Here is a 24,616-nt window from a genome sequence, read left to right on the forward strand (position 1 = left end):
GATTCATCAAGATCAATTTTTTTGTTGCTCAGTAATGGAATTGAGAGACACAAACAACACTTGCTCAATAATTTAGAAAATTTACAGGAAATTGACGCAATCGTTGATTATTTATGGTTAAATTGCATCCAATCTAATTCAAATAGGGAAGTCAATATTCCATCTAAAATTAAACTGCAATTTTCAAACTTGAGAAATTCGTTGAGAGAGCAAAAAGCAAGTTTCAAAAGATTTAATTAATCAAGTATTTTCTATTTTATAGGATCAGATCATGTTCAATTTGGGTGACAATTTTTCAAGATTTAGTTTCATTGATGAGTATTTAAACTGTTCGATTGTAATGGAAAGGCAACACGAGTTGATGGATCAATCAAAGTTGATATAACATCTTATTTGTGTGTAGAGTTACAAACAATAAAATATTTAAATCATCGTTTAATGAGATATCCTAAAATTAATAACATTAGGATAATTGTTCTTCTAATTTACAATTGAAAATTCTTACAACTCCATATTGAGCATCACAAACAAGTAATTCACCATTTTTGGAATTGAAACACATTCCACCAATATTTGCTCCATGTTGTCTATTTTCAAACGAATCAACAATGTGACCATTTTGTAAACTAATTAATAATAAACCATGACCTTCCTTGTTTAGAATAATGTATTCATTTGTTTCGTCTAGAAGAAAGGAAAAGGATATATCTTCATCTTGAGGCAATGAGAATATTTCTTCCTTTGGGATAGAATCATGAATGCACCAATCGCCTCTTTCATTTTGTGAATAAATTTCGAATAAATTTAATGTCGTATTGTTTCGAATACCAACAATCATTGAATTATCTTCTGAATTAATTACTGGTTGAAACCCATCAAATACAGTGAACGAATCATCCTCATCCATAACTCCTCTCAAACTGTCAATCTTTGCAATACTATTCTTTGGTGAACCACAAACATAAATCGAATTTCTATCCTTTTCTTTGACAAGTGTCATTCCCATAAATTCACTAGTTGCGTATATTCTCCATAAACAATCAGAATATCTTTTCTGAATTGATGATTCTATTAAATGACCGAGATCATATTTGAGCATTTCATCGTTCGACGAAACTATTAAGGCGTCTCTATTCGAAATGTAATTTTCTTCAACTAGGATTCTTAAAAGTGGGCTTATTGGAATGAGTATTGAAAGCTTGAAGGCTTTCGTATCAATATCAAGAAGGTGAACACAATTATTGTAAAAGTCAGCAATCAGAATGCAAGAATGATTATACGAAAGTTTGACATCAACTGGAAAACCTGGAACTCTTCCCCTGAATTGAAACTCATCATCAATATTTGTAACCATCTTTCCAATAGTTTGTACACATTGAAGTTTAGGATGTTTATGTGGAGCCATTTTGTTTCGCTTTGTTTCGACAAGTTTCGAACGCTGACACTGTTTAAATCAGGTGCTTTTTCTTATCTCCATTACTTTAGGTAAACAATGAATCATCTTTGAATTCTTTACAGTTGTTGAAGTATTGCCCTATTTTGGGTATTTGTGATTCGTTTTGAAAGGTCTTTACAATTAATGTTCATCTGTTTAATTAACCTTACAAAACGAATAACATTAATACCCTACAGATGGGGTACTTTCTTGACTTGTCCTAATAAGAAAGAGACCAAAAAAACAATTAGTGAGTTTAGGCAGATGATGGATAACAGATTCAGATGCATTGCCAATAATGACAGACCTTTTAATCATTCCATTCATTCAACAAAATGGTAATATTATTACAGTTGCTGGAAGTGGACAACAAGGATACAATGGAGATGCACCGTTTGATATTTTGGAATATCCTCATATTGGTTCTTTATTTAAAACACTATTCACCAATTTTACCAATCTCAATAGACTGGTTGATGTTAGTGTAACATGTCATGATCATTCAAAGGAATTTAGGAAAGCTATATTCAGGTGACAACTTTAATATTCCAGAAATTAAGAAAGCGAATGGCTACGGCCATATCACGATGAATGCACCTCATCCCGTCCGATTTGAGAAGTTAAGCATCGTCGAGCCACATCAGTACTGAGGTTGGAGACAACTTGGGAACCTGTGGTGCTGTAGTCTTTTTTATTGGCTTTCTCCACAAGAATCTTTCTAACCACAAATCAATTTATTTATTATTTAGCTTTTGCGGTAATTCTCCACATCATGCAAAAACAGCAGCACCTCCAATTGCAGCAACAACTGCAACAATCATTGGATACTGAATCAATAGCATGAAAAGAGAGCGAACACAATCTTGAAAATCTGAGGACTGGTTTTTAGTTGAAGTGAATGAGCTGTTTCAGTTTCAACTTTGTATGAAATGAGTGTCGATTTGAAGGAAGTCCATTGTAATATTCACATTGATTCACATAAAGGCATCTTCCTCTTCCATACAGAGCTTGAACTTTCCAATATTCCATAGCTTTGGATACGAAAAGAAATTTAAAAAAATGCCACAACCAATCACCAAAAGGCCAAACCTTATTGCCGTTTTGCTGTTTGAGGTATTGGTTGAAATATTCAAAAATTTACATTTCCTTAACGCTTCTCCACTTAAATCTGTTTGCAGAGAATGGCAAGATGTTATTGAGGAACTATTCATCTTTTACCCTACCGGTCCGAGTCCTTTCAGATTATCCGTAAAGAAGTATTATGTTAGAAAACATTTCTGTTGGAACAAGATGATACTCAACTTTTTACAATATGTTGTTCCAAAAGATTGTGGTGTAATACCATTGGTCATCAGAGTGATGGAACATGAACAATGTTTCTCCGATTGTGAAAATAATCAAAAAGGGTTTCAAAGTAAGGTAGCTCAAATAGCGAACACAATGGATGTAAAAGGGTACATACAAACCCAATCATCGTATGAAGATAATTTGGAAAATATGACCATCAAAAGAGTTCTTGATATTTGTTGTCAAGAAAAACCTTCAAAGTTAAGGGATTTCTTAGAACAAGTTTCTGACATTGTTAACGAAGATGGCGCTTCTTCATTCATAATCAGAACCACAGATATCGTGAATCCTGTAACACAAAGCCCTCATTTCATTCAATAAGTGATGAAGGCGAACCCCCTGTTTCATCTGGAGAATCAGTTTTCACGTTGAATACACATACATTCACCAAAGACAATATTGCCAAGATCAAGCCCAGTTCGATGATTGACCAGATTTTTTTGGTTCTTGTTTACGTAATGACTGTCCACCAACAGTTTTGGCTGTTCTTTCTTTGCATTCTTTTGAAGATTTCAAACAACAGATATTGGATCTCATTTCAGGGATGACTAGCCATGTGTTGCAAGTTATGCAAAAACTGACTAGAGATGAAGAACAAGTAAAACAATTATTGATTCCATATTGGATTGAACTAAAGAAGGTTTGTAGTGAGTTTTTGGAGCAAAATACAAAAGTAAGACATATCCTTGCTTGTTCCTCAATAAAGCTATGGTAATGCAACACTATACAACAGCATGACATGATTCTATTTATTGGAATCTGTAATAAAACAACATAAAACACAGCTATTTATGTTTGGTTTCTTTTCTATTTGAATCCCAATTCAATGTACAACTGAGTGTCGTTAATTGAAGTAATTTTCCATTACTGAAACAATTTGCGCACAGACTATTGAATAAAATTAAATCCATTTAATTTTCATCAATTTTCTATCAGCCCTTGAATTCAATTTCCTTTTTTTTTGGAATTGATAGCTTATCAATAGGAGATCATCTATGAAATATCTTCTTTTATCATTCATTATGGGAACATGGTTAGCTTCAGGTAGATCAGGATTCGTTATTGAATTTGTATTCTGCTTGAAGAAAGTTAATTGAAAGTGGACTTGAGCACAGCTAATTACAATTTGTTGACACCTTCAGAAACTGCACCACCAATGACTACATATATAATAAACCAAAGAATAAACTTGACGATGAACCAGAGTACGCCCCACATTTTTTTGAATGTTGTGTCAAGTGGATTGGTAGACTTGTCACGTTTCAACAGGTAAAATGTTCAATATGAACTAACTAGCTATGAACTATTGCAAAAATATTCAAATTCTGTTGATTACAATCTCATTTTGTATAATCATGACAAAGAACCATTCTTCCAGTAAATTGTCAATACAGCAAAATGTGCGTGAGGACTATTTTCGCTCGGAAATCCTTGGATCCAAGGTACCACTGTTGTATGCCTTATGGCTCCTTAAATACTCAGTAGTTGCCTATCTCCACCACAAACAATCAAAAAAAATAAAATGTTAAAAAGAGTTGGTTTAGCTTGGACACAAGCACTTGTACCTGAAAATTTACTACAAGTTGACTTGAAAGGAAAGATTTGTTTAGTAACAGGTTCAACTGTTGGTGGAATTGGTTATGAAACTGCCAAGAAAATGTATGAATTGGGGTGTAATGTTATTTTAGTTTGTAGAAGTGAAAAGAATGGAAAGGAGGCAAGGGATTTAATTCAACAAGAGTGCTCAGCAAGAATGAAGCAAATAGGAACTATTGATTATATTTTGATGGATTTGGATGATTTAGAGAGTGTTAACAAGGTAGCAAAACAATTCAAAGAGAAATTTACTCAATTGGATTTCTTGTTCAACAATGCAGGAGTAATGTTTTGTCCACACAGTACAACTACTCAAGGAGTGGAAATACAGTTCGGAACCAATTATCTTGGCCACTTTCTTCTAACTCTTTCCTTGATGGATTTGATTAAGAAGGTTAATGGAAGAATCATTAATGTTTCCTCAATTGGTTCAAAGGCATTTGTAAAATCTGAAAAGGATATTACCAACTTTTGCTCCTTCTCTAAGGAAAGTGTAATGGGAGACTGTGAAAATGTAGCTTCAAAACAGCAACTTTATGGTCGTTCCAAATTAGCCCAAGTTTTATTCTCAAGAAAGTTGGCAAGGGAATTCAAATCGTCCTATTGTAAAGTTACATCTTATTCTCTCCATCCAGGAGCTGTCAAGACAAATTTAGAAAGACACACCAGTTTTCTCTTTGATCTTGCTACCATAATTGTAAAACCATTATACAAAACTCCATACGAAGGTGCCCAAACAAGTCTATATGTTGCATTGGCTCCAATTTCTGAACTTGAAAATGGTGGCTACTATTCTGAATGCTCAATTGATGAAGCTAGCCAATTTGCAGATAGGATTGAATTGCAGGATACATTGTGGGATACTAGTATGAAACTTGTTGAGGATTATTTGTAAATATTTCTGTATTGTATAAATCTGCACTTGATGATCGACTTCAACTTTAAACATATAAATGGGAATGTTTACTTGGTGTTTTCGAAATATTATTGTTTATAATTGATATACACGATGCCCTCTCTCGTTTGGATAATTATCATTGTCTGATTTTTTGTAATATTTGAGAAAACACTTGAACTAGTCAAACTTACAAAAAAGCCCTTGACTACTTTTCTTAATAAGGATATATGTTGACAAGTTGAAATTGCTCCTGTATGGTACTACTACCCTATAATATCACCGAATACATTTGTTTTGTGTGGAATATCGTCCTTCTTGAGTAAAGTTGGAGTGATAATGTTGATTTTCTAGGTTGAAATAGAATCCAATTCGACAGTTAATGGTATGTTTTAAAATAATTTTAATAAAAGTCTGAATCACCTCTTTCAGTACTTACTTCGAAGCATTATATAATAGGTTGAGTGAAATGGATGAATATGGAGAAGAAACTTTGTACATTATCAAATATTGTTATGAAATGATTGATACAATCCCACCAGGCTTAATTATTAGAGTAATGAATGAGGCACATAAACATGAAATTAAGGAATTGAATGATATTGCTTGTGATCAAGTGGAAATTACAGAAATTAATTTTGAAGAGTTCATTAATAGTCTTTACGACCATGTAGAAGATGGCTTTGAAATACTGTCTCATTTGCAAACATTGAAGTGCTACTTAGAACTACGTTTAAATAAAAAAATGACAACAAATCCATTGCCAATTCTTGTGCTTGATAATGGTTCAGGATTGAGCAAAGCAGGCTTTTCGGGAGAAGATGCTCCTCGTTCTGTGTTTCCAACAGTGATAGGAAGACAACTTCTCAACAAAAAGAACGTTAGATGTATTGATGCCTTTGTTGGAGAGGAGGCAATAAAGAGAGATCTCTCCTCTGTAAAAAAGTATCCGATTGAGAGAGGAATTATAAAGAATTTTGATGATATGGAAGTGATTTGGAATCATACATTTTGTAATGAATTGAAGGTTAATTCGGAAAATTGTTGTGTAATGTTGAGTGAAGTTTGTTTGAATCCAAAGGAGAAGCGTGAAAAGATGACTGAAATATTGTTCGAAACTTTTAATGTTTCCGCTCTTTATTGTTTAATGCAGTCAGTTTTGTCTCTGTATGCGTCTGGAAGAGTTACTGGACTAGTGATTGATTTAGGTGATGGTGTTTCACATACTGTCCCAGTTTATGAGGGATATGCTTTTTTATTATCAAGTTCAAGATTGGATTTAGCTGGAAGAAATTTGACAGATTACTTAACTACATTATTATTGGAATCAGGGCATAATTTTAGTTCTTCAATTGGAAATTCTAATATTTCAGGACATGAAATTGTAAGGAATATTAAGGAAAAGTTATGTTATATTGCTTTGGATTTCGATGAAGAATCAAAGAAATCAATTTCATATGAATTACCAGATGGCAGCAAAATAACAGTTGGAAATGAGCGGTTCAGATGTCCAGAAATATTATTCGAGCCAAATTATTTAGGAATTGAGCGAGATGGAATTCATAAGCTGGCTGCTAGACATTGATTTGAGAGGAGAATTATATTCGAATATTTTACTTTCGGGGGGATCATTCATGCTCGAAGGATTATCTGAAAGACTACACAAAGAACTGACAACCTTAGTACCCATCTCTACCAACATTAATATTATTTCTCCTCCAGAGAGAAAGCATTCAGCATGGATTGGTGGAAGCTTACTCTTCCTTTCCAACATTTCAGAGTATGTGGATAAGAAAATACGACTATGAAGAGAGTGGCCCTTCAATAATACATAGGAAATCATTGTAGGCAGGCTATCCAATAATCAATTTGTAAATTTTGAAATTGAAAAAAAATGTCTCAAGATGTTCTCTGCCACGCCTTCAGTTTTCTTGATTATTCCTACACAACGACACTCTCACTAGTTTGCAAGGAGTGGTATCAGATTGCCAACTCAAATGCACTGTGGGAATTTTACTTTCATTTATTAACGAATAATAAGAAGGGTAAAACAAGGGTTTCGTCTTGTTCAGTTTCCGTAGATGATTTATTCTGGAAAAACAAGATTCGGGATAATTTTTCGCAATATGCCTGCAGAATTTCAAAGAAATTGTCATTGGAATCAAAGTGCTATTTGAATTTGAAGTATAAATTTCCTGATAATTTCTCATCTCAAGTGGTAAAGATGATTTTATCGAGAATTTTATTGGAAAGTTTGGAATCAACTGACAACTTTGATTTTCCATTCAAAACTCATAAGTTATCAGATGATTATGAGGACGGACCACTACATTTCAAAATGAAGTTTAAAATTAGTGGAATTGATGAGCCATTGATCGTGAGATGGTTTGGAATTGTTCAAAATGGTTTTTTCTTATTTGGATATTATTACACAAATGGATATTATATATATTTTGCTACAGAGAGTGATGATAAACTTAATGCTAAATATTTTGCAGGATCTTCTGTTGATCTAAATGGAATAGCTCAACAAGGTCGAGCATTTATTTACCATTTCAACTCGAAAAATATGCCAGCCGATGTTTGGGGAAGACAATATTTGTGTAGTACTATTCTATCTCACATTGTTCCAACCGTTAAGCAATATGAATTATCCCCAATTGAGTTTGTTCCGTATTGGTGTTTTTTATTTCCATTAATCATTCACTCCATGTCAGATAATGCAGTAACTTTTTCAAAAGAATTTGTTAAACACTATCCTAATATCATTTCCAATCGATTAATGTATCATTACATGGCTAATTATTATAAGAATAGATACACATTTGATAAGAAAATTGCTTTGATTTTTGAAAATTACCGTCCAAACACTGAAATTCAGAAAAAACTCTGCAAGTGCATTATCAAAAACAAAAAGTTGCCTCCTTTCAATCCAAGAAAGAAGCAAGAATCAACTCTAATGCAAGAAACAGTGACTTTGTTGAGAGAAATTATTCCCAGCCGTACTTTGAAATTTATTTGTGGACAAGCGCCTCTCAATCTAAAACCTGAAGAAGAATTTATTCGAAATGCACAAACATTAGCAACATTTTACAAATTGTTAAAAAATCCAGAAGAAATGAAGGAAGTATTTCTTAATTACAAGTTTAAAAGACCACACCAGCTCGAACAATTTCCTTAAGGTGGCGGTTCGCCTATTTTAATTGGAAGTGCAAATGTTGGTTTACAAATATTCGAATATCTATTTTTGGCAAAATGGTAAATTTAGTAATTTTAATAAAAAATCATTTATGAACACAATTCAAACTTTCTTGTTATTAGTACACTTATTGGGAGAACAAGAACATTTTGATGTACAAGGCTTTCCAGCTTTCTTACATGGACACGCTTTCTTACAGGTGGAACTCTTGGAACAAGTGCATTTTCCGATCATTCCTTTGCTTGGTGGTGGTGGCTTGGTTTCTTTGTTAGCCTTTCGCAACTCTACTCGCCTAACTTTGTACGTTTTAGATTGTTTTCTGATTTTATCTTGTTCATATTTTGCATCCAATTTACGAGCATCAATTTTGGACATTATGAATGGAGCTTCGGTAAATTTTTGAATTTTCCTTAATTGACAAAATTTTCCCATTAAGCGTTGCCCTATTGCTAAATCAGCTCTTCCACAATAATTATGACTAAAGTCCAATGTTTTTGGCGTGGTGTGACAAATGGTACTATGTAATGATTCATTGGTTTGGCTGTTATATTCAGAGTTACAAAATTTGTGACAATATTTGATCCTCTTGTCAAATATTTCTTGCACTATGATTGCTTCTTCTTTTGTAATTAATTTTTGACTTTTTGTTGTTCCAGGACAACCTTCATCGCATTTTGAGTGATCATTTTGTAAATGATATGGATATGCTGTTAATAATTTTTTCAACTTCTTCTCAGCTTCTGAATCAGAGAGAGAACTTGTCATTTTGATACATTTTCTGAATGATTCAACCACAATGACTGCAACACGAGGAATTCTCTCTTTAGCTTCTTTTCTAACGTTTCTGACAACGTGATTGGGATCTAATTTTTCTTCGGCTGTTGGTTCAAGTTTCTTGATTATGGTGGAAACAGTCGAGTCCTTATCATGCACATATGAATTGATCTTGAAATGCAAAAGTCCATGACCTGTTAGTGGAAAAGATTTATGTTGCAATGATGTGATAGCCATTTTGCATGCCTCTGGTTCCATTAATTTGGAAGCGCCAACAAATATATCTAGACAACCTTTTAAGGCAATGCTACGCTTCTTTAAAGTTCTCTTCTTAATCACATGTGATCTTTCAATAATTTTTTTGAATTTAGTTTCGAACACAATTAATGTACATTCGTGAGCATTTCGTCTTGAAGAATATCTTGCATCAACAGAAATATCCAAAGGGATAGCAAAACCACAGACGTACAAATAAATTATTGCCACAACTTCATTCCCTAAATAATAAGACTTTCCACAAATCTTAATTTCACAAAGCATGAACAAGGAAACAGCTGCCTTCATTCTCTGATATGCCACAGAAAACAATTCCTCGTTCATTTCTTGATTTAACAATCTACTCATATTGTTCCATAACTTGTTAGCATATTGATAATAAACTCCTTTGCTAACTAACGGTAATTCCACAACCTTTGAAAATGTTGACAATGATTCATAAGTACCTGATGACAGTTCGTACGACTGAATGATATGTTTGTTCAGTTTAAGATCTTTTGGACACGTTCTGAAAGTGTACGTCTTCTTACAATTGCTGCAAGAAAAAATCAACGTCTGCTCAAAGCCATACTTGGTAATACTTTTAAAAGGTACATCACTATTATGGCAACAAGTGCAATGCTTTGGTTTAATACATTGAATGAGGTACTCTGTTGGTATGATGGATAGATTGGAATCTATTTTCTCAATGATTTCATTTCTGTCAAGTGGTGCTATAGTTCCAATAGTGGTTTCAGAATGTAAATGAAATTGATAAGATTGATTTTGAGTAGAGGTATCGTGTTGCACTGTTTGAATTGTCCTCAAGTTTGAGTTTGTGAATTTTTTCTCCATTTCATGATATTTGTCAAGAAATTGCTTATAATGTCGACAACAAATAGTGCCATTCAGTTCCTTGTGGTGAATAGGAACTTTGCCAACAAATCCATTCTTTACATTATAGAATCTTGGTGACAAAACACCTGATTTTACTACGCACACAAAACACAACTCTCTTTTCATTTTTTTGTGATTATTTTGTTGTTTGATTATTTTGTGTGTATTTCAAAACAGCCAAACTTTGCTTAAAATCACAATCAAAGCATTAGCAAACATCTCGGAAACAATTCATTAGATAGACAACTTGTAGTTGGATCGTGTGTATTCTCTGATGAGTGAAACTAGGTGAAACTGGCACAGTAACATTCAAATTATAAATAACAAAAATTAAATATTTGTGATGACGATAGAAAATTGATGATTAAAAACTTGAAGAGTATTAGACATCAAACAGGCAAGCAGAATAAAAGATGAATTGAAGATGGTTTATAATAGCTTGTCCAATGCGAGTGTAAAGGAGCAAAATTGTATTTCATTGCAAACATTTTTTTTTTCATTGAAGGAATATTTTTGGAAGACCCACCTTAACAAACTTTACAAAACCTTGTAAGTGAATTTAACTGTTGATTAAAAATAGCTGGAAAAAATTTAAAAAAAATGAGAACAAGGATTGTGATTGGAAAGCATTCATTTCAATCCATTGAAGATGAACAACACAAATCGGACAAGAAACAATTAAAAAGTAAACTAACAAAAGAGTTTGAATCTTCCGAAGATATTTTGAAAAGCTTTGATGACTTGAAGGGAGTTATTGAAAACTATTTGAAAGAATTTGATGATCAAATAGAAATAGCTACTTTTAGAATTACTGCTAGAATAAAAACCACAACTACGAGACAAAAACCAATTGGTTTGAGAGATGAAGGTGATTTCAGCAAATTAGTTGAGTTGGTGAAAATGTTGAATGATCAAGAAGAAGAGGCCATGTTGACCATCAAGTTGGATAGTAAGGAAAAGAAACATCATAAAAAACATAAGAAGGAGAAGAGAAAACGAAATGAAGTGGCAGACGAAGATGATGGTAGTGATGAAGAAATTGATAACAAGAAGAAGCAAATTAAAACACTAACAGAAATGATTGAAAATAGCAAGCAACAGTTGAAGGGTTTGCAATCTGAATTGAGTGAGCTTAAGGTGATGAAATCTAATGAAAATCAAATAACTGGTATGATGAATAGTGTATCACTTGATTCTCAACCAAAGGAAGAGAATACTTCATCTTCTAAAACAATTGAAGAGCGTCAGCAAATCAAAAGAGAAAGAAAGAATAAGAAAGAAAGAAAACATGACAAACATGGTAAAGATAAATATGAGAAAAAGAAGAAACATCTCAAGTAATAGTTGGTACTCACACATTTGTTGTGTTGAGAAAATGCATTTATAGCTGGATTCTGGAATGTAACTATATGCCAACAATAAACATCTCAAATTACTCAAATTCTAATGTGCTAGTGTACCATTTAAATATTTCGAAATGATGAATAGTCATTATTGAGCTCAAGCTCTTCTCCTCCGAGCTTGGATGGAAGACGCACTTTTTCCAGCCTTCTCTTGGAGGTTGTCAAATCCATCCATGAATTTGAATATCTTAATGTGTTGACCATATTCTTTCTCATCTTCCATTTCTTCCTTCTAACATAAATCTTTCTACATAGCCAAAAACTTGTCAACAACAGTAAGAATGACACTAATAACAACACCCCAGTAGAGGTTCCAATTGTAATCCACATACTTGTGCTGGATTCTTCATCCATACAATATCCACAATAATTACAACTCTTTCCTTCTTCAATTCTCAACATTTGAAGATATTCGTCTGGAATTTTCTTTGGACAAGTAAATCTTTGGGCTCTTTCTTTGAATTCTGTTGAATTTTCAATAAATCTGGCCGAAATGGCAGCTAATGCAACTCCCAAAAACCTTCCCTTAGAAGTTGAGCATGAAGTTGAAACAGTGACTACATTTCCCAACCCTGTTACATCACCAAAAGGACCTATCCAAGTTGCATCTCTTTCTTCATATCTTGCACTGAGATATTCATAGTACGATCCCATACTCGTGGTTAAATCTTGAATTCTTTTATCTTCAATTACACTCCAAAGCCCACGATTCTCACAAGCAATTCTCTTTGGTATTTCTGTGTCTGCCACTGATCCCAAACTAAAGCCAAATATTTTTGCTTGATATTCAATGTTTCTTTTACGTATAAGTGGAATGGGATTAGCTCCTTTTGTAATTGTGCCATCAGTAAGGAACAACACCACCCTGTCACATGTAGAGCTGGCTATTTCCTCAGATCTATCAAACAAATTAAAAGTTTCATTGAATGCTGCTTCAAAATTAGTTGAACCAAAGGGCATCATATTCTCAATACAGTCTATCAAAGTTTTCTTATTCTGTGCTGTTGCCTTCAGGAGGAACTCTGTTTGTTTTTTGCAAGTAAAAGCGCCAGCATTAAACAGTACTATTCCAACATAATCCTTCTCTGTCAGATAATTGATAACTGAACGAGTTGCATAAATTGCATTCTCCAGTCTATGGTAAGCACCCATTGATGATGAAACATCCAAGATAATTATAATTGATTTGGATGTTGAGGCTGTGCCCATAAACCATCCTCTTAACCTTGGATCAAATCCTGGACAATCCTTTGGAGGATCTCCCAATTTGCATGCTGTTGGAGTTTCTGGTTCAGCAAATCTCCATTTATAACCAGGATATATTTGTGAAACACCTTTTGGTGATGTGAATATTTGTCTCTTAATAAATGGAAACTTCTGCATGTTCGAGATGAATGTTGGACGGATTGAGCCTGCCATACATTCAACTGATTTGAGTTGTGGCTGCTTTCTATTAATGTGTGGTGAGTATAAGACCTTTCATTTCACTATTTAACATTTCCCTCAATTGAATTTAACATACCACTGGATATTTGAGAGAAAGCTTCTCTCCTTGACATCGACATTCTCCACCTGTTCCAAATCCTTGAACACAATCAAAAAAAGGTATTCTCCTTTCAAGTTGTGGGTCACATGTATCAAAATAGACACATTCACGTTGATCAAAGGAAGAGAATTTAGAGTAAAAATCTTCTGCAGTTCTGCACAAATCAAAAACAGCTTTTTCCAATTGATCCAATAACTGTTTATCCTCCTCACTTCCGACAATTAAATGTACTCCAATAGATATAATAACGAGTAATATTAATATTTTGTATTGTGTTCGGTGGCTGTTCCATAACCTTAATAATTGTTTGGATGGATAATTTTTCAGCTTGACTTTTCCTCTGTCCAATTTGCGCATTTTGTTTTATTAAATTAAATCACTAAGGATTACATTCGTAATAATTCTTCATCATTGACATTGCTTTCCACATCTCATTGAAACTAACTTTATAATTTGTATTGTACTTGTTATTGAAAAGTAATTTCCCGCCAAAATATTTACAAGTTCAAAACCGCTTTAACACTTGAAATAACATCAAACCGCCTCATCAAAACAACAAATAAAATGAGTTACATGGACCATGGAGGTTATCACCAACAAGAAGAGGATTTGTATAGCTTTGGAGATGATGGTATGGAAGATGATATGATGCAAGGAAATGCATTCTTTGGAGGAAATCCATTTTCAAATTACGGGTTTAATTCTACTGAAACATTGATGAACGATTTTGGAGAATCTAATATGGCACCAGGTACAAGAGGTGGACCAACAAGACCACTTGTTTCTGGAAATCCTTGGGGAGGCGTTCCTGGAACTGCTTCTAGAGGTGCTTTCGGAACAGCCTCGGCAGTAGGTGCTGGAGAAGAAGTACAACAAAGACCAATGACTTCTATTAATGCTGCTGGTTTTTCTTCCAAAAAGAAGGATCCACTTTCTGAAAATTTTGTTGGTGGGAGAGGAAGAGCTCCTGCCCTTCAAAAGAAGAGTGAAATCAGTGATGAGGATGCTGCAGCAGAAATGGAATTGGGGGTTCATAGATCAGTCGAAGAAAGTGCTCTTTTGTGCCAGAATAAGGATTTTGCTTTGGCTTTAGATAAAGCTAAGGAAGCAGAAAAGAGAGAAAAAGCACTTTTAAGATTTAGAGAGGAGAAACAGATAAATCAAGAACAAAATGTGGAACTTTCATATGTAGTACAATTCAACTTAGCCCGAGTATACCAATTAAACGGAATGTATACAGAGTCTTTGGAAACTTATGAGGCTATTGTTAGGAATAAGGCCACATTTGAACATGCAGGAAGACTTAGAGTGAACATGGGTAATATTTATTTTGAAAAAGGAGATTACCCTCTCGCGATCAAAATGTACAGAATGGCTCTGGATCAAATTACAAACGATTACAAGACCATCAGAAATAAGATTAGAAAAAATATTGGAGTTTCCTTAATTAAATTGGGACAATACTCTGATGCTATCAGCAACTTTGAGGAAGTTATCGAAAATAATAATAACGATATTGATGCTGCATTCAATCTTGTGGTTTGCCATTTCAGTACTGGTAATAAGAAGGAAATGAGAAAGGCTTTCCTCAGATTGTTGAATGTTAATATTCCTGGTTTGCCAGCTGATGAAGATTTGGATGATGAACATAATTCCCTGATTAATGATGCATTAAGAGATTATTTAAAGGATCACCAAAGAAAGCAATTCGATTTCATTCTTAAGAGTGCTAAACTTATTGCTGAACTAATTGAAGACGACTGGGAGAAGGGTTATGATTTCGTTATTGAACAACTCAAATCTTATGAATTGAAGAGAGAAAAGTGTAATATTGTGAGTGAAGTTGAAATGACAAAGGCCTTAACATACATGAAACACAAGCAATTCTCCAAGGCTATTGAAGCCCTCAAGTCATTCGAAAAGAAGGATAGAAAACTTCAAGCTAGATCAGCAACCAATCTCTCATTCTTATATCTTCTTGAAGGAGATATGAAGAATGCTGAAAAATATGCTTCAACAGCTGTAGAATCTGACAAATACAATGCCAACGCCTTGGTTAACAGAGGTAACTGTCACTACTTAAACAAGGAATTGAGAGAAGCCAAAGAATACTATCAAAGAGCTCTTGAATGTGAATCTGACTGTGTCCAAGCAATCTACAATCTTGGTATTGTAACTAGAGATTTGAGGGAATATGAGGAATCATTGGCTTGTTTCAGAAAAGTACATTCTATGATTCCTGAAAATATTGAAGTCATTTATCAACTTGCAAGTGTACATTCAAAGATGGGAGACAATATCACAGCAATTGAATGGTTTAATGTGCTGATAACTCTTGTTCCAACAGATCCAGGAGTTTTATATGATTTGGGTACAATTTATGCCAAAGAAAATGATGAAAGTCAATCATTCAATTATTATTTGGAATCTTACAAGAATTACCCAATTAACCTTGATGTTATCTCATGGCTGGGCTTCTACTTTGTCAAAAATGATATTTATGAGAAGGCTTTGGCATATTTCGAAAGAGCTTCTGAAATTCAACCAAATAAGTCTGATTGGCAGTTGATGGTAGCCAGTTGTCATAGAAGAATTGGTAATTTACAACAGGCCAAGAAATGCTATGAAAGAATTCATAATAAGGATCCTGAAAATTATGAATGTGTACAATATTTAGAACAAATCTGTAGAGATCTCAATTTAAGAAAGGAGGAAAGAATGTATGCTGAGAAGAAGGCAAAATTAAAGAATAGAATGAAGGAAAAGCAAGAAGAGCAAGAAAGGCTTAAAGAGGAATCAAAGGAAAATACTAAGGAAGAGCATGACAAATTGCATCAAGAGCTTAAAAACCATGAAAAGACAATTGACATGGTGATTGCTGCCAACAAATCACCAACAGCTAAATCTAAACCTCAACCAACATTTGATATTGAAAATGATACAAATGTAAATGATCGTAAAATTGAGAATGAGGATGACATGCTTAATGTTGATGCTGATGATTACATAGATAGTCTCTATAATTAAATAAATTAATTATCAAAGTAAAAGTTAAATCTAGGAAATTGAATCTTTTCCAAAATAATAGGTTCAATCCACAAAATAAAGGAGCAAATAACAAAGAAGATGAAGAAGAATGTAGCTAATCCCAAGCAAAGAACTGTTCCTCCTGTACCTCCTTGTTTGTTCTTTCTTTTTCCGTGATGAGTTTTAAATTGATTTTGAACTTGTTGTTGTACAAAAGGTGATGTTTTTAAACTTTTAGTTGGTGTAAATAAATCTATTATAGAAATATCATTGAATTCAGTAAATTGATCATCGGCATCATCAACGTTCATGTATTGCCGTCTTCTTCGGGAGGTTCGAAGGTTTCGTGATGAAATGGAAATAGATGAAGGTGATGCTGGTAACGGCATTTTTAATGTCAATAATTATAATCAGTTCTATCACAATGTTTTGATTTTCATAAATAAACAATTTTATTGTACACATCATTCAGATGATGAAAGATTTTGAGAATAGTTCTTATACTTCCCTAAAATCTCTAATCCTTGTATGAAACGAGAGTATCAACCTTGTGAACACTTGTAGAGAAGGATCTCAATCTAACTTCTGATGATTGAGTAATGTATTTTGGGTCTGATTCTTCCCAAGCAAAAGGAGTACAAATATCCTTTGAAGTATAAACCAACAAATCGAATGTGCATGGCTCATTCAACAATGGAAGGAAGGTAACACTGGCAGTGATTTGACGAATTACAGCTTGAATTTCACTTGTAATTTGCTTCAAATCCTTCGTGTTGTGTCCTTCGTTTTCAGTGATGTTATCATCAACCTCCAAATCAAATTGCCATCTTTCTAAAACCTCGGAACTATTAACACTTGTAATGACAAGAACAAGCTTTTGTACTTGCTTTTGAAGAAGCCAGTTTGAAAGTTGGTTGAGCACTTGACTCAAGTACTTTCTCAGCTGTTCATCAGTTGTTACCATCATTGGCAAGCCATATTTTGATACTTTGGTGAATGTTTCTGGTGGATAAATTCCTCTCTGATAAAGAATACTATTGATACTATATCCGAAAAATTCAGCAACAATTTCAGTGGAACCCTTCAGGGTGATGGTGTTTTTTGTGGCTTGAGCAGTTGAAGACATGCTGTGGTGATGATTTTTTTAAATTTTTGTTTATAACGGTTATATTGGTTTGGCGCCTGATGGAATAACTTTTTGAATTTTTAAAAAAAATGTGGGATGCATTCGACTTGGATCAACAGCAACAATTATCACAACAAGAAGCTGGTGATGAGCATTCAATGATGGATCACACTCTTTCGGAAAATCCAAATGATGATGATTATGTATTTTCAATGCAAACAGATGATGAATCAGAGGAGAGGTATTCCGAATCACATAAAATGGATATTAAAGAAAATCAAGCCATTTCCTTGTTTCATATTCCACAGGAAGTTCTAAATGAAAATCCTGATTTTTCCAGGTTATTACAAACAATTTCTAATCATATATCTCCGGACAGTGGAATTGGAAAAGATGAGGAATACGAATTAGAACATTTGGAAAGACAATTCGAGAAGGAGAAGGAAAGATATTTCAAAAACACAATCATAATAGATACAATCAAGGAAATGATAGACGATAGTCATCATTATTCTGAGCCGATTCAATCAACACTTTCTCATATAGACAAACTGCTGATAAAATCAGAAATTGAGATTGGTATCAATATTTCAGATACTCTCGACTGTGTAAATTTATATGGACTTGATTCTCAAATTTTATCAGACACTATTAATGAGAAGGGGGTTGAAAATTTGCAAAATAATTTAAGAGAATATATTTACCCTGAATTAATACAGAAATGGGAAGGGTTATATGAAGATTTGCTCACCTTTTATCAACCTTTTCCTGAAGAGGCAACAAATCTGTTTGCTGACGATTCAAAGAATAGCAAACATTTTTCTCAAATCATTTCAAAACATCTTTCATCTATTAAGAAGGAGAAACACCTCATTTTGGAACAAAAGCAAAAACTTCAAGAGTATACCTTTACATACTTTAGCAAACTTTCTCAATGTGTACAAATACTCTGTACATTAATTAATCATTACAAGTGTGGGGAATTCAGACAATACGATGAATCTACCTTGTCTTGGTTAATAGAAAGAACTGAGGCCATGAAACTCAAGTTATGGTATGTATTGATTTTTATTCTATTTGTTAACAATTTAATAGTTCAATCAAATATGAGTATCTTGTATCTATTTATGACAAGAATACAGTACCAATCTATTACAAAATGCACAAAATACTTGCTTCAAATTATAATAATCTAGAAAGTCAAAATAATCAACTGAATGCTGAAATTAAAAAGTATTCAACCTTAGGAGAGGATTTCGAAAAGCTTGTCGAGGAATTTTCTATTATTCAGAAAAAGATTAATGAAAAGAAATGGGAAATTGAACAGCTCCACAATCCTAATGACTAGTTACTAATATTTTTGGATATTTCTTCAATGATACTGTCTGCTCTGGCTATTACTTTTCTGCACTCAGTTTCTGTTTTTTTGAACTCATTGCTATTCAATTTGAATGTATCATTTACAAATGTTTTTACATCAGGAAAATCATCAAAACTGAATATTGACTTTTGATTACTATCTACTGTCCATGATTTGATAGGTGGAACTTCAAAATTATCCTCTTTTTCATCAAACATTATTGAAGAAAACCTAAGGGCAATATGTTCTCCATTGATAAACTGAAGCTTTTTACATAATTGCTTTAATGTTTCATCAAAGCCTTCCTTTTCACAAACTGGGTTTCCCTTTAGATTGATTGATTTCAAGTTTGGAACGTATTGTAATTCTTGTATATCTGTCAAGTTTTCAATATTATTCTTCTCCAGATTGAGGTGCTGTAAGTGTTTGAGAGAGGAAATACATTCAAGTTTCTTAATTTTGTTATTTGAAAGATTTAATCTTTTTAATTTTGTAATATTTTCCAATCCTTCCATAGTTTCAATATCATTATGACTAAGATCAAGGTATTCCAATCTAATACATCTTCCTAAATTTTTAATTTTACTAATTCCTATTGAATTCAAGTCCAATTTAGCAACACTTCCCAAGTCAAATTGACCCGAGACAGTGCTAATTAAGTTATAATCAATTTCAATTTGTTCATGATAGCCATCCGATATTGAATCACTATCATAAGAGATGGCAATACTAGGACTTCCCTCATCCTCACCTGTAGTCAACAAATAGGGTGAGATACTTATTGTAGGGAGAGCAGTCATTTTTTTCTATTTTGGCGCCCAATCACACTACATTAAAGGCGCGAGAACCTCATTGTGTGTAGTTATTGTTCACCACCAACAAACAAACGAAGATAAGTCCAGTTAGCTGAATATGATTGTCTGCTGAAAATACCTGTTGTAGTGAGAGTGGATTTGCTGTTCGTAAATTTAAAAAAATGAGCCAAAACAACCCAGAGAGACTCAACCAGCTCATTCTAGCCTGTTATGACACTAAGAATAATTCCATGAAGAAGCATCAGATGCTTCAAACAAGTGGGCGAGAATCTCCTCTCAGTTTTTCAATGCCATCAGTTCTTCCAAAAAGTACGAAACAAGCAATGGATAGATCTAAGGTGAAAAAAGATAGCGAAATCAGAGAACGAACAATAACACCCTTACCTGTAAATATAAACGGAAAGTATAATCCAAAGATTAATAATCCACTTCGAGATAATATTGGATTTAATTCTGTAAAAGTTCCTTCGGAAAAACAAGACTCTGGATTAAAACATTTAGGAATAACAAACTCTTTAATCAAGGTATGTAATGAAATAATGTGAGCACTAACAAAAATTAGAAATTATGGGAATCAGTTTTGCAATATGTAGAAGAGGAATTAATAGAGGGAAATCCTGTAGAGATTCCTAATTTTTGTATTATTTCATTCAACACTGAAACTCAAGATTGTGGTAGCTACACAAAGAAACACCGTAAGCCTGTGTTTGTTCTTCTGGATAAGTTTGAACAAAAATATGGAGTATCCTCTCTTAAAGTGCCATTGAATGAGGGAAAAAGAAAAATGGATTTAGGAAGAATAACATCAAACCTTAAAATATCAAAATCAGTTGCTAAATCAATTTTGGATTCAATAATTAAAAATATTGGAGAGAATGCAAGGGAATCAACAAGGAAAGAATATACTGTGAATCTTAGAGTATGCAAATTGAAATTCAAAGGAAAGAGCTGCTTCTCTAAATGGGATGAAAAATTCCTTGAAAATGTGGAGGATAGGCTCACAAAGACATCTCTGTCACTTTCATTTGATTCTGAAAAAGTTCCAAGAGGTCAATACGAGAATGCCAAAAGAAATAAGCAGATAATGAGGGACTTGGGAATGTCCAAGAGATCACCATCCCCAATTATTTTGGAAAGCAATAGAAACAGGTCCTCTAATTTCAGTACTATGTCTACTCAATCAACAGTTACACTTGGACCACCATATGATGTCGACAAGATTACATCCATTTCATCACTAGATATTAATCCAGAGGTTTCGACTCATAGCGCCAAAGAACTTCAAACAAGAAAGAAAAATATGAAAGATTCACTTACAACTAAGGTTGGTCAAGGAATTGCTGATAATTACAATCCAGGGCAGTTTTCCTTGTTTCACAATAGACCAACAACTCCGTTTGAGTATGATAAAGAGAAGGCAGAGGATTTAAGAGAGGGGTTACAAAACTTGGACATTGATAAGCATAACAGGAAAGAAGTTCAAAAATATGATAACGAGAAGGAAAGATTCTATAATGATTGGGTAGTAAAGCAAGAAGAGGAAAATGATACAGATTTCAAACGAGAGAGAGCAGCAAATTACCAACATGCTCACAAATTTAATATTGACCTTTCCAATAACAAGAAGCAACATAAGGATGAGCATGTTCCTAATATGAATGAAAGCTTCAAGAAAATGCACAACTCATTAGTTGAATCATTTATTCAAGAAAAGGAAAAGAAAGAAGCATTTGTTAAGGGTTTAAAGGAGCAACAAAGACTCCAAAAGAAATATGAAGAGTCTACCTCTGATTTTGACAACTCATTATTTATGAAAAATTCCTATAACCATGATTCAAAGCCCAATTATGCCCAACAAAGAAAAGAGAAACAAGTTGAGTTTTTTAAATCCCTTTCAGAACAAGTTAATCAAAGACAAGAAGAAGAGAAAAGACAAGAAACGGAAAGAAAACGAGATATAAACATGTTAATAGTTAAAGGAAATGATGACGAATATAAGAAAAGGCAAGAAGATAAAAGAAAACAAACTAGGGAGGAGTTCAAGTCCTTTATATCAACTAAAGAAAAAGAAATTAGTGAATTAAGAGAGTTAGGATTCGAAAGAAACAAAGAAGGAGCAAAAAAACAAGCAGAACTCATTCAATCAATGATTCAAAGTGACTTTGATAAGAAACGTAGACAAAACGAACACCAAAAATCTTATCTCGACAAGCAAGTTTATCAAAAGGAGGTAGAAACCTCAATCAATAGAAAGATTGAAAACTCTTTCATGTTTTAATGAACATTGAATAACAAACTTAATAAATACCGCCATTTTTACTTTTCCGCCAAAACTAACAGACAATTCAAGAGTTGTTGCCAGTATTGTTGAATTCTGAGGGACAAACCGTTGAATTCTCCATGTTCACCAATCTCCTCTTGATTTGGTTTACCAACAGTTAACGCTAATTCAAACCTTAAAAAAAGTTACCAAAATCCCACACTACAATGGTGACTCATGTACAGAAGAATAAGATATTAACTGAGGCGCAAGTCCTTAATACCTCCTTGACACAATCAAAGGAAAATGTAGTAATAAGCAAGATGCTCGAAGAACACAAACAAAATAATGAAGCAAAACTGTTACAACTAGAGACGGGTAAAAAGAAGAGTATCATCAAGTCATTCATCTCACGTGTATTCTCTATCAAACTTTGTCTTTCTCTGATTATTATGTTATTGATTATTATTTCCACAATATCAATTTTTGTTGCTACGATTGTTTTGCAAGGTAAGATAACTTCATCATTTTTATCCTTAATAATAATAATTATTATTATTAATACTATGCAGGCGCATCCATTGATGAATCAACACAAAAACTAGGAAATCAAATCAAGCTTAGAGCTGCTGAATATTTAAATAACTTTATTAGATATCCATTCCAAATTACGGAGGGTATTGTCAGAAGAATATCAAAATTAGATAATTTGAGCCCTGATATGGATGACTGGGGAAGGAGAATTGAAGAATTAATTTCTAGTGTTGCAAGCTTTGAAATCAGCTATGCTTCTTTCTTAGCAGATGATTATTTCTTTGGTGTTTCAAGAAACACTGATTCCCCAACACTTACCTATCAACTGGAATACTATTCGAATGGCATGTATTATAAGCCAATATATTTGGATAAGAACTTTGACTATACACTGACTAAAGAACAAAAAGGAACAATGTCGATGGACATATTTGAATGGTGGACAACTGCAAAACAAACCAAGAAGAAGAGTTTTAGCAAATTGTATGCCACAAACAAGAGCTCTGTTTGGCTTACTGCCTCTCATCCTGTCGTTAATGCAACCACAGGAGAGCTTGCATATTTAATTACAACAGATCTTACAATGCTCGACCTTAGTTCATATTTGGAAAGTATTGTAATCAGTCCTAATTCATATATTTATGTCATTTCAGCAGCAACATCTGAAATGATTGCATGTTCTAAATCATCAAACGAAACATTATATGTTTACAATACTCTTGCTCCACAACATCTTGAAAGAAAGAGGTTGTATGAAAGTTCAAATCATATAGTTAAAGCTGTTGGTGAAACTTTACGTAAAAAGTATAATAACAATCTTCAAAATTTTACAGGTACTGAAAGAGTAGTGGTGGATGGAAATACGTATCTTCTTAACATGGTAGCTGTTGAAGACAAGCTCAATTTAGGGTTGAATTGGAATGTTCTTGTTATCATGTCAGTAGATGACTTTATGAGTTCTGTCTATCTAATCAGAAATATTGTGCTGATAGCTGATGGTGTTATTTTGTGTTTGTCTTTAGTTATTGCAATTGTTGTCAGTATGTTGATCACAAATCCTCTTGTTTCTCTTGGAAATGATATGGATGCTCTTGGTAAAGGCGAGTTCAAGGTAATGAAAAAGAAAAAATTGATTCTTTTCCATGAAGTCAAAAAGCTCAGAAACCACTTCTCTAAAATGTCATCTGCAGTTGATGGTTTCATGAAGTATGTTCCAAGAGAAATTGTCTCCTCTTTCATTGGAAGTGATGCAAAAACTTTCAAATTGGGTGTTGAATCAAAGCACATTGCTATTCTCTTTTCAGATATCAAGAACTTTACAACTATTTGTGAAGCAACAGAACCAACTGTTTTGATTACTATTCTTGGAAAATATTTTGAATTGACTTCAGAAGTTGTATATAGAAATAGGGGAGTTTTAGACAAGTATATTGGTGACTCTTTGGTAAGTTTGACTAATTTGATTTAAATCTAATAAGAGTTTGTAGATGGCACTCTTTGGTGCTCCAGATACCTATGAAAATTATGTCTTTCATGGTTGTAATGCAGCTTTTGAAATGCAAACAGCTCTTCAACCATACAATGATCAATTACATAAGGAGGGAAGAGATACATTGTACACTAGAGTTGGAGTTAGTTGTGGAGATGTTTTGGTTGGTAACATTGGTTCATCATTTCGTTTGTCCTATACTTGTTTGGGAGACTCTGTCAATCTTTCTTCGAGATTGGAAGGTTTGAACAAGGTATATGGAACAAATATCATGGTTTCTGAATTCTGCTATGAAATTGTTAAAGACCTCTTCCTGTTCAGAACTCTGGATGTGGTTGCTGTCAAGGGTAAAGTGAATGGTGTTAAGGTGTATGAAATTGTTGGTAGAAAGTGGTCTCCCTTCCAAGGTGATTCTGTCACTGTTTCTCAAGAAAGGGTTGAATATTGTAGAACATACAATACTATTATTGAAGATTTGTACTTTAAGAAAAAGTTTGGTGTGGCTGAAAAAGCATTCAGAGATTTTGCTGATAGGTATGAGCAAGATTCAGCAGCTCTTGAAATGGCTTACAGATGCAGAAGCTATGTAAATAATCCTCCTCCAGATTCTTGGAATGGTGTATATTTTGCAAAAGACAAGTAAATAAATTAACTTGCC

At 33.5% G+C, this 24,616-nt stretch overlaps 15 protein-coding genes across 15 annotated transcripts; 9 read left to right on the forward strand and 6 right to left on the reverse strand.

The window, feature by feature from the left end:
• Positions 1–463: 463 nt before the first annotated feature.
• On the reverse strand, positions 464–1,405 carry NAEGRDRAFT_46348 (uncharacterized protein; the record flags this gene model as incomplete). The annotated part of the gene is made up of 1 exon (XM_002681429.1): positions 464–1,405. The coding sequence occupies one exon, from the start codon at positions 1,403–1,405 to the stop codon at positions 464–466; it is 942 nt and encodes a 313-aa protein (XP_002681475.1).
• Positions 1,406–2,494: 1,089 nt separating this feature from the next.
• On the forward strand, positions 2,495–3,103 carry NAEGRDRAFT_63272 (uncharacterized protein; the record flags this gene model as incomplete). Its single annotated transcript, XM_002681293.1, has 1 exon — positions 2,495–3,103. The coding sequence occupies one exon, from the start codon at positions 2,495–2,497 to the stop codon at positions 3,101–3,103; it is 609 nt and encodes a 202-aa protein (XP_002681339.1).
• Positions 3,104–4,304: 1,201 nt separating this feature from the next.
• NAEGRDRAFT_63273 (uncharacterized protein) lies at positions 4,305–5,273 on the forward strand (the record flags this gene model as incomplete). The annotated part of the gene is made up of 1 exon (XM_002681294.1): positions 4,305–5,273. One exon carries the CDS (start codon positions 4,305–4,307, stop codon positions 5,271–5,273), a length of 969 nt encoding a protein of 322 aa, XP_002681340.1.
• Positions 5,274–6,018: 745 nt separating this feature from the next.
• NAEGRDRAFT_60310 (uncharacterized protein) lies at positions 6,019–7,081 on the forward strand (the record flags this gene model as incomplete). Its single annotated transcript, XM_002681295.1, has 2 exons — positions 6,019–6,773; positions 6,823–7,081. The coding sequence occupies 2 exons, from the start codon at positions 6,019–6,021 to the stop codon at positions 7,079–7,081; spliced, it is 1,014 nt and encodes a 337-aa protein (XP_002681341.1).
• An 86-nt stretch (positions 7,082–7,167) lies between these two features.
• NAEGRDRAFT_78388 (F-box domain-containing protein) lies at positions 7,168–8,454 on the forward strand (the record flags this gene model as incomplete). Its single annotated transcript, XM_002681296.1, has 1 exon — positions 7,168–8,454. The coding sequence occupies one exon, from the start codon at positions 7,168–7,170 to the stop codon at positions 8,452–8,454; it is 1,287 nt and encodes a 428-aa protein (XP_002681342.1).
• Positions 8,455–8,574: 120 nt separating this feature from the next.
• On the reverse strand, positions 8,575–10,524 carry NAEGRDRAFT_46350 (uncharacterized protein; the record flags this gene model as incomplete). Its single annotated transcript, XM_002681430.1, has 1 exon — positions 8,575–10,524. The coding sequence occupies one exon, from the start codon at positions 10,522–10,524 to the stop codon at positions 8,575–8,577; it is 1,950 nt and encodes a 649-aa protein (XP_002681476.1).
• A 474-nt stretch (positions 10,525–10,998) lies between these two features.
• NAEGRDRAFT_63277 (uncharacterized protein) lies at positions 10,999–11,739 on the forward strand (the record flags this gene model as incomplete). Its single annotated transcript, XM_002681297.1, has 1 exon — positions 10,999–11,739. One exon carries the CDS (start codon positions 10,999–11,001, stop codon positions 11,737–11,739), a length of 741 nt encoding a protein of 246 aa, XP_002681343.1.
• Positions 11,740–11,861: 122 nt separating this feature from the next.
• On the reverse strand, positions 11,862–13,220 carry NAEGRDRAFT_63278 (uncharacterized protein; the record flags this gene model as incomplete). Its single annotated transcript, XM_002681431.1, has 1 exon — positions 11,862–13,220. One exon carries the CDS (start codon positions 13,218–13,220, stop codon positions 11,862–11,864), a length of 1,359 nt encoding a protein of 452 aa, XP_002681477.1.
• Positions 13,221–13,314: 94 nt separating this feature from the next.
• On the reverse strand, positions 13,315–13,704 carry NAEGRDRAFT_63279 (uncharacterized protein; the record flags this gene model as incomplete). The annotated part of the gene is made up of 1 exon (XM_002681432.1): positions 13,315–13,704. The coding sequence occupies one exon, from the start codon at positions 13,702–13,704 to the stop codon at positions 13,315–13,317; it is 390 nt and encodes a 129-aa protein (XP_002681478.1).
• A 207-nt stretch (positions 13,705–13,911) lies between these two features.
• NAEGRDRAFT_63280 (uncharacterized protein) lies at positions 13,912–16,374 on the forward strand (the record flags this gene model as incomplete). Its single annotated transcript, XM_002681298.1, has 1 exon — positions 13,912–16,374. The coding sequence occupies one exon, from the start codon at positions 13,912–13,914 to the stop codon at positions 16,372–16,374; it is 2,463 nt and encodes an 820-aa protein (XP_002681344.1).
• A 517-nt stretch (positions 16,375–16,891) lies between these two features.
• Positions 16,892–17,500, reverse strand: NAEGRDRAFT_44313 (mitotic spindle assembly checkpoint protein MAD2; the record flags this gene model as incomplete). The annotated part of the gene is made up of 1 exon (XM_002681433.1): positions 16,892–17,500. The coding sequence occupies one exon, from the start codon at positions 17,498–17,500 to the stop codon at positions 16,892–16,894; it is 609 nt and encodes a 202-aa protein (XP_002681479.1).
• Positions 17,501–17,589: 89 nt separating this feature from the next.
• On the forward strand, positions 17,590–18,696 carry NAEGRDRAFT_63282 (uncharacterized protein; the record flags this gene model as incomplete). Its single annotated transcript, XM_002681299.1, has 1 exon — positions 17,590–18,696. One exon carries the CDS (start codon positions 17,590–17,592, stop codon positions 18,694–18,696), a length of 1,107 nt encoding a protein of 368 aa, XP_002681345.1.
• A 148-nt stretch (positions 18,697–18,844) lies between these two features.
• On the reverse strand, positions 18,845–19,660 carry NAEGRDRAFT_63283 (uncharacterized protein; the record flags this gene model as incomplete). The annotated part of the gene is made up of 1 exon (XM_002681434.1): positions 18,845–19,660. The coding sequence occupies one exon, from the start codon at positions 19,658–19,660 to the stop codon at positions 18,845–18,847; it is 816 nt and encodes a 271-aa protein (XP_002681480.1).
• Positions 19,661–19,836: 176 nt separating this feature from the next.
• Positions 19,837–21,953, forward strand: NAEGRDRAFT_63284 (uncharacterized protein; the record flags this gene model as incomplete). Its single annotated transcript, XM_002681300.1, has 2 exons — positions 19,837–20,199; positions 20,238–21,953. The coding sequence occupies 2 exons, from the start codon at positions 19,837–19,839 to the stop codon at positions 21,951–21,953; spliced, it is 2,079 nt and encodes a 692-aa protein (XP_002681346.1).
• Positions 21,954–22,258: 305 nt separating this feature from the next.
• On the forward strand, positions 22,259–24,601 carry NAEGRDRAFT_63285 (uncharacterized protein; the record flags this gene model as incomplete). The annotated part of the gene is made up of 3 exons (XM_002681301.1): positions 22,259–22,445; positions 22,508–23,913; positions 23,957–24,601. 3 exons carry the CDS (start codon positions 22,259–22,261, stop codon positions 24,599–24,601), a joined length of 2,238 nt encoding a protein of 745 aa, XP_002681347.1.
• Positions 24,602–24,616: the final 15 nt, after the last annotated feature.

This window comes from Naegleria gruberi (genome assembly GCF_000004985.1).
Source record: "Naegleria gruberi genomic scaffold NAEGRscaffold_6, whole genome shotgun sequence".
Lineage (NCBI taxonomy): Eukaryota > Heterolobosea > Eutetramitea > Acrasida > Naegleriidae > Naegleria > Naegleria gruberi.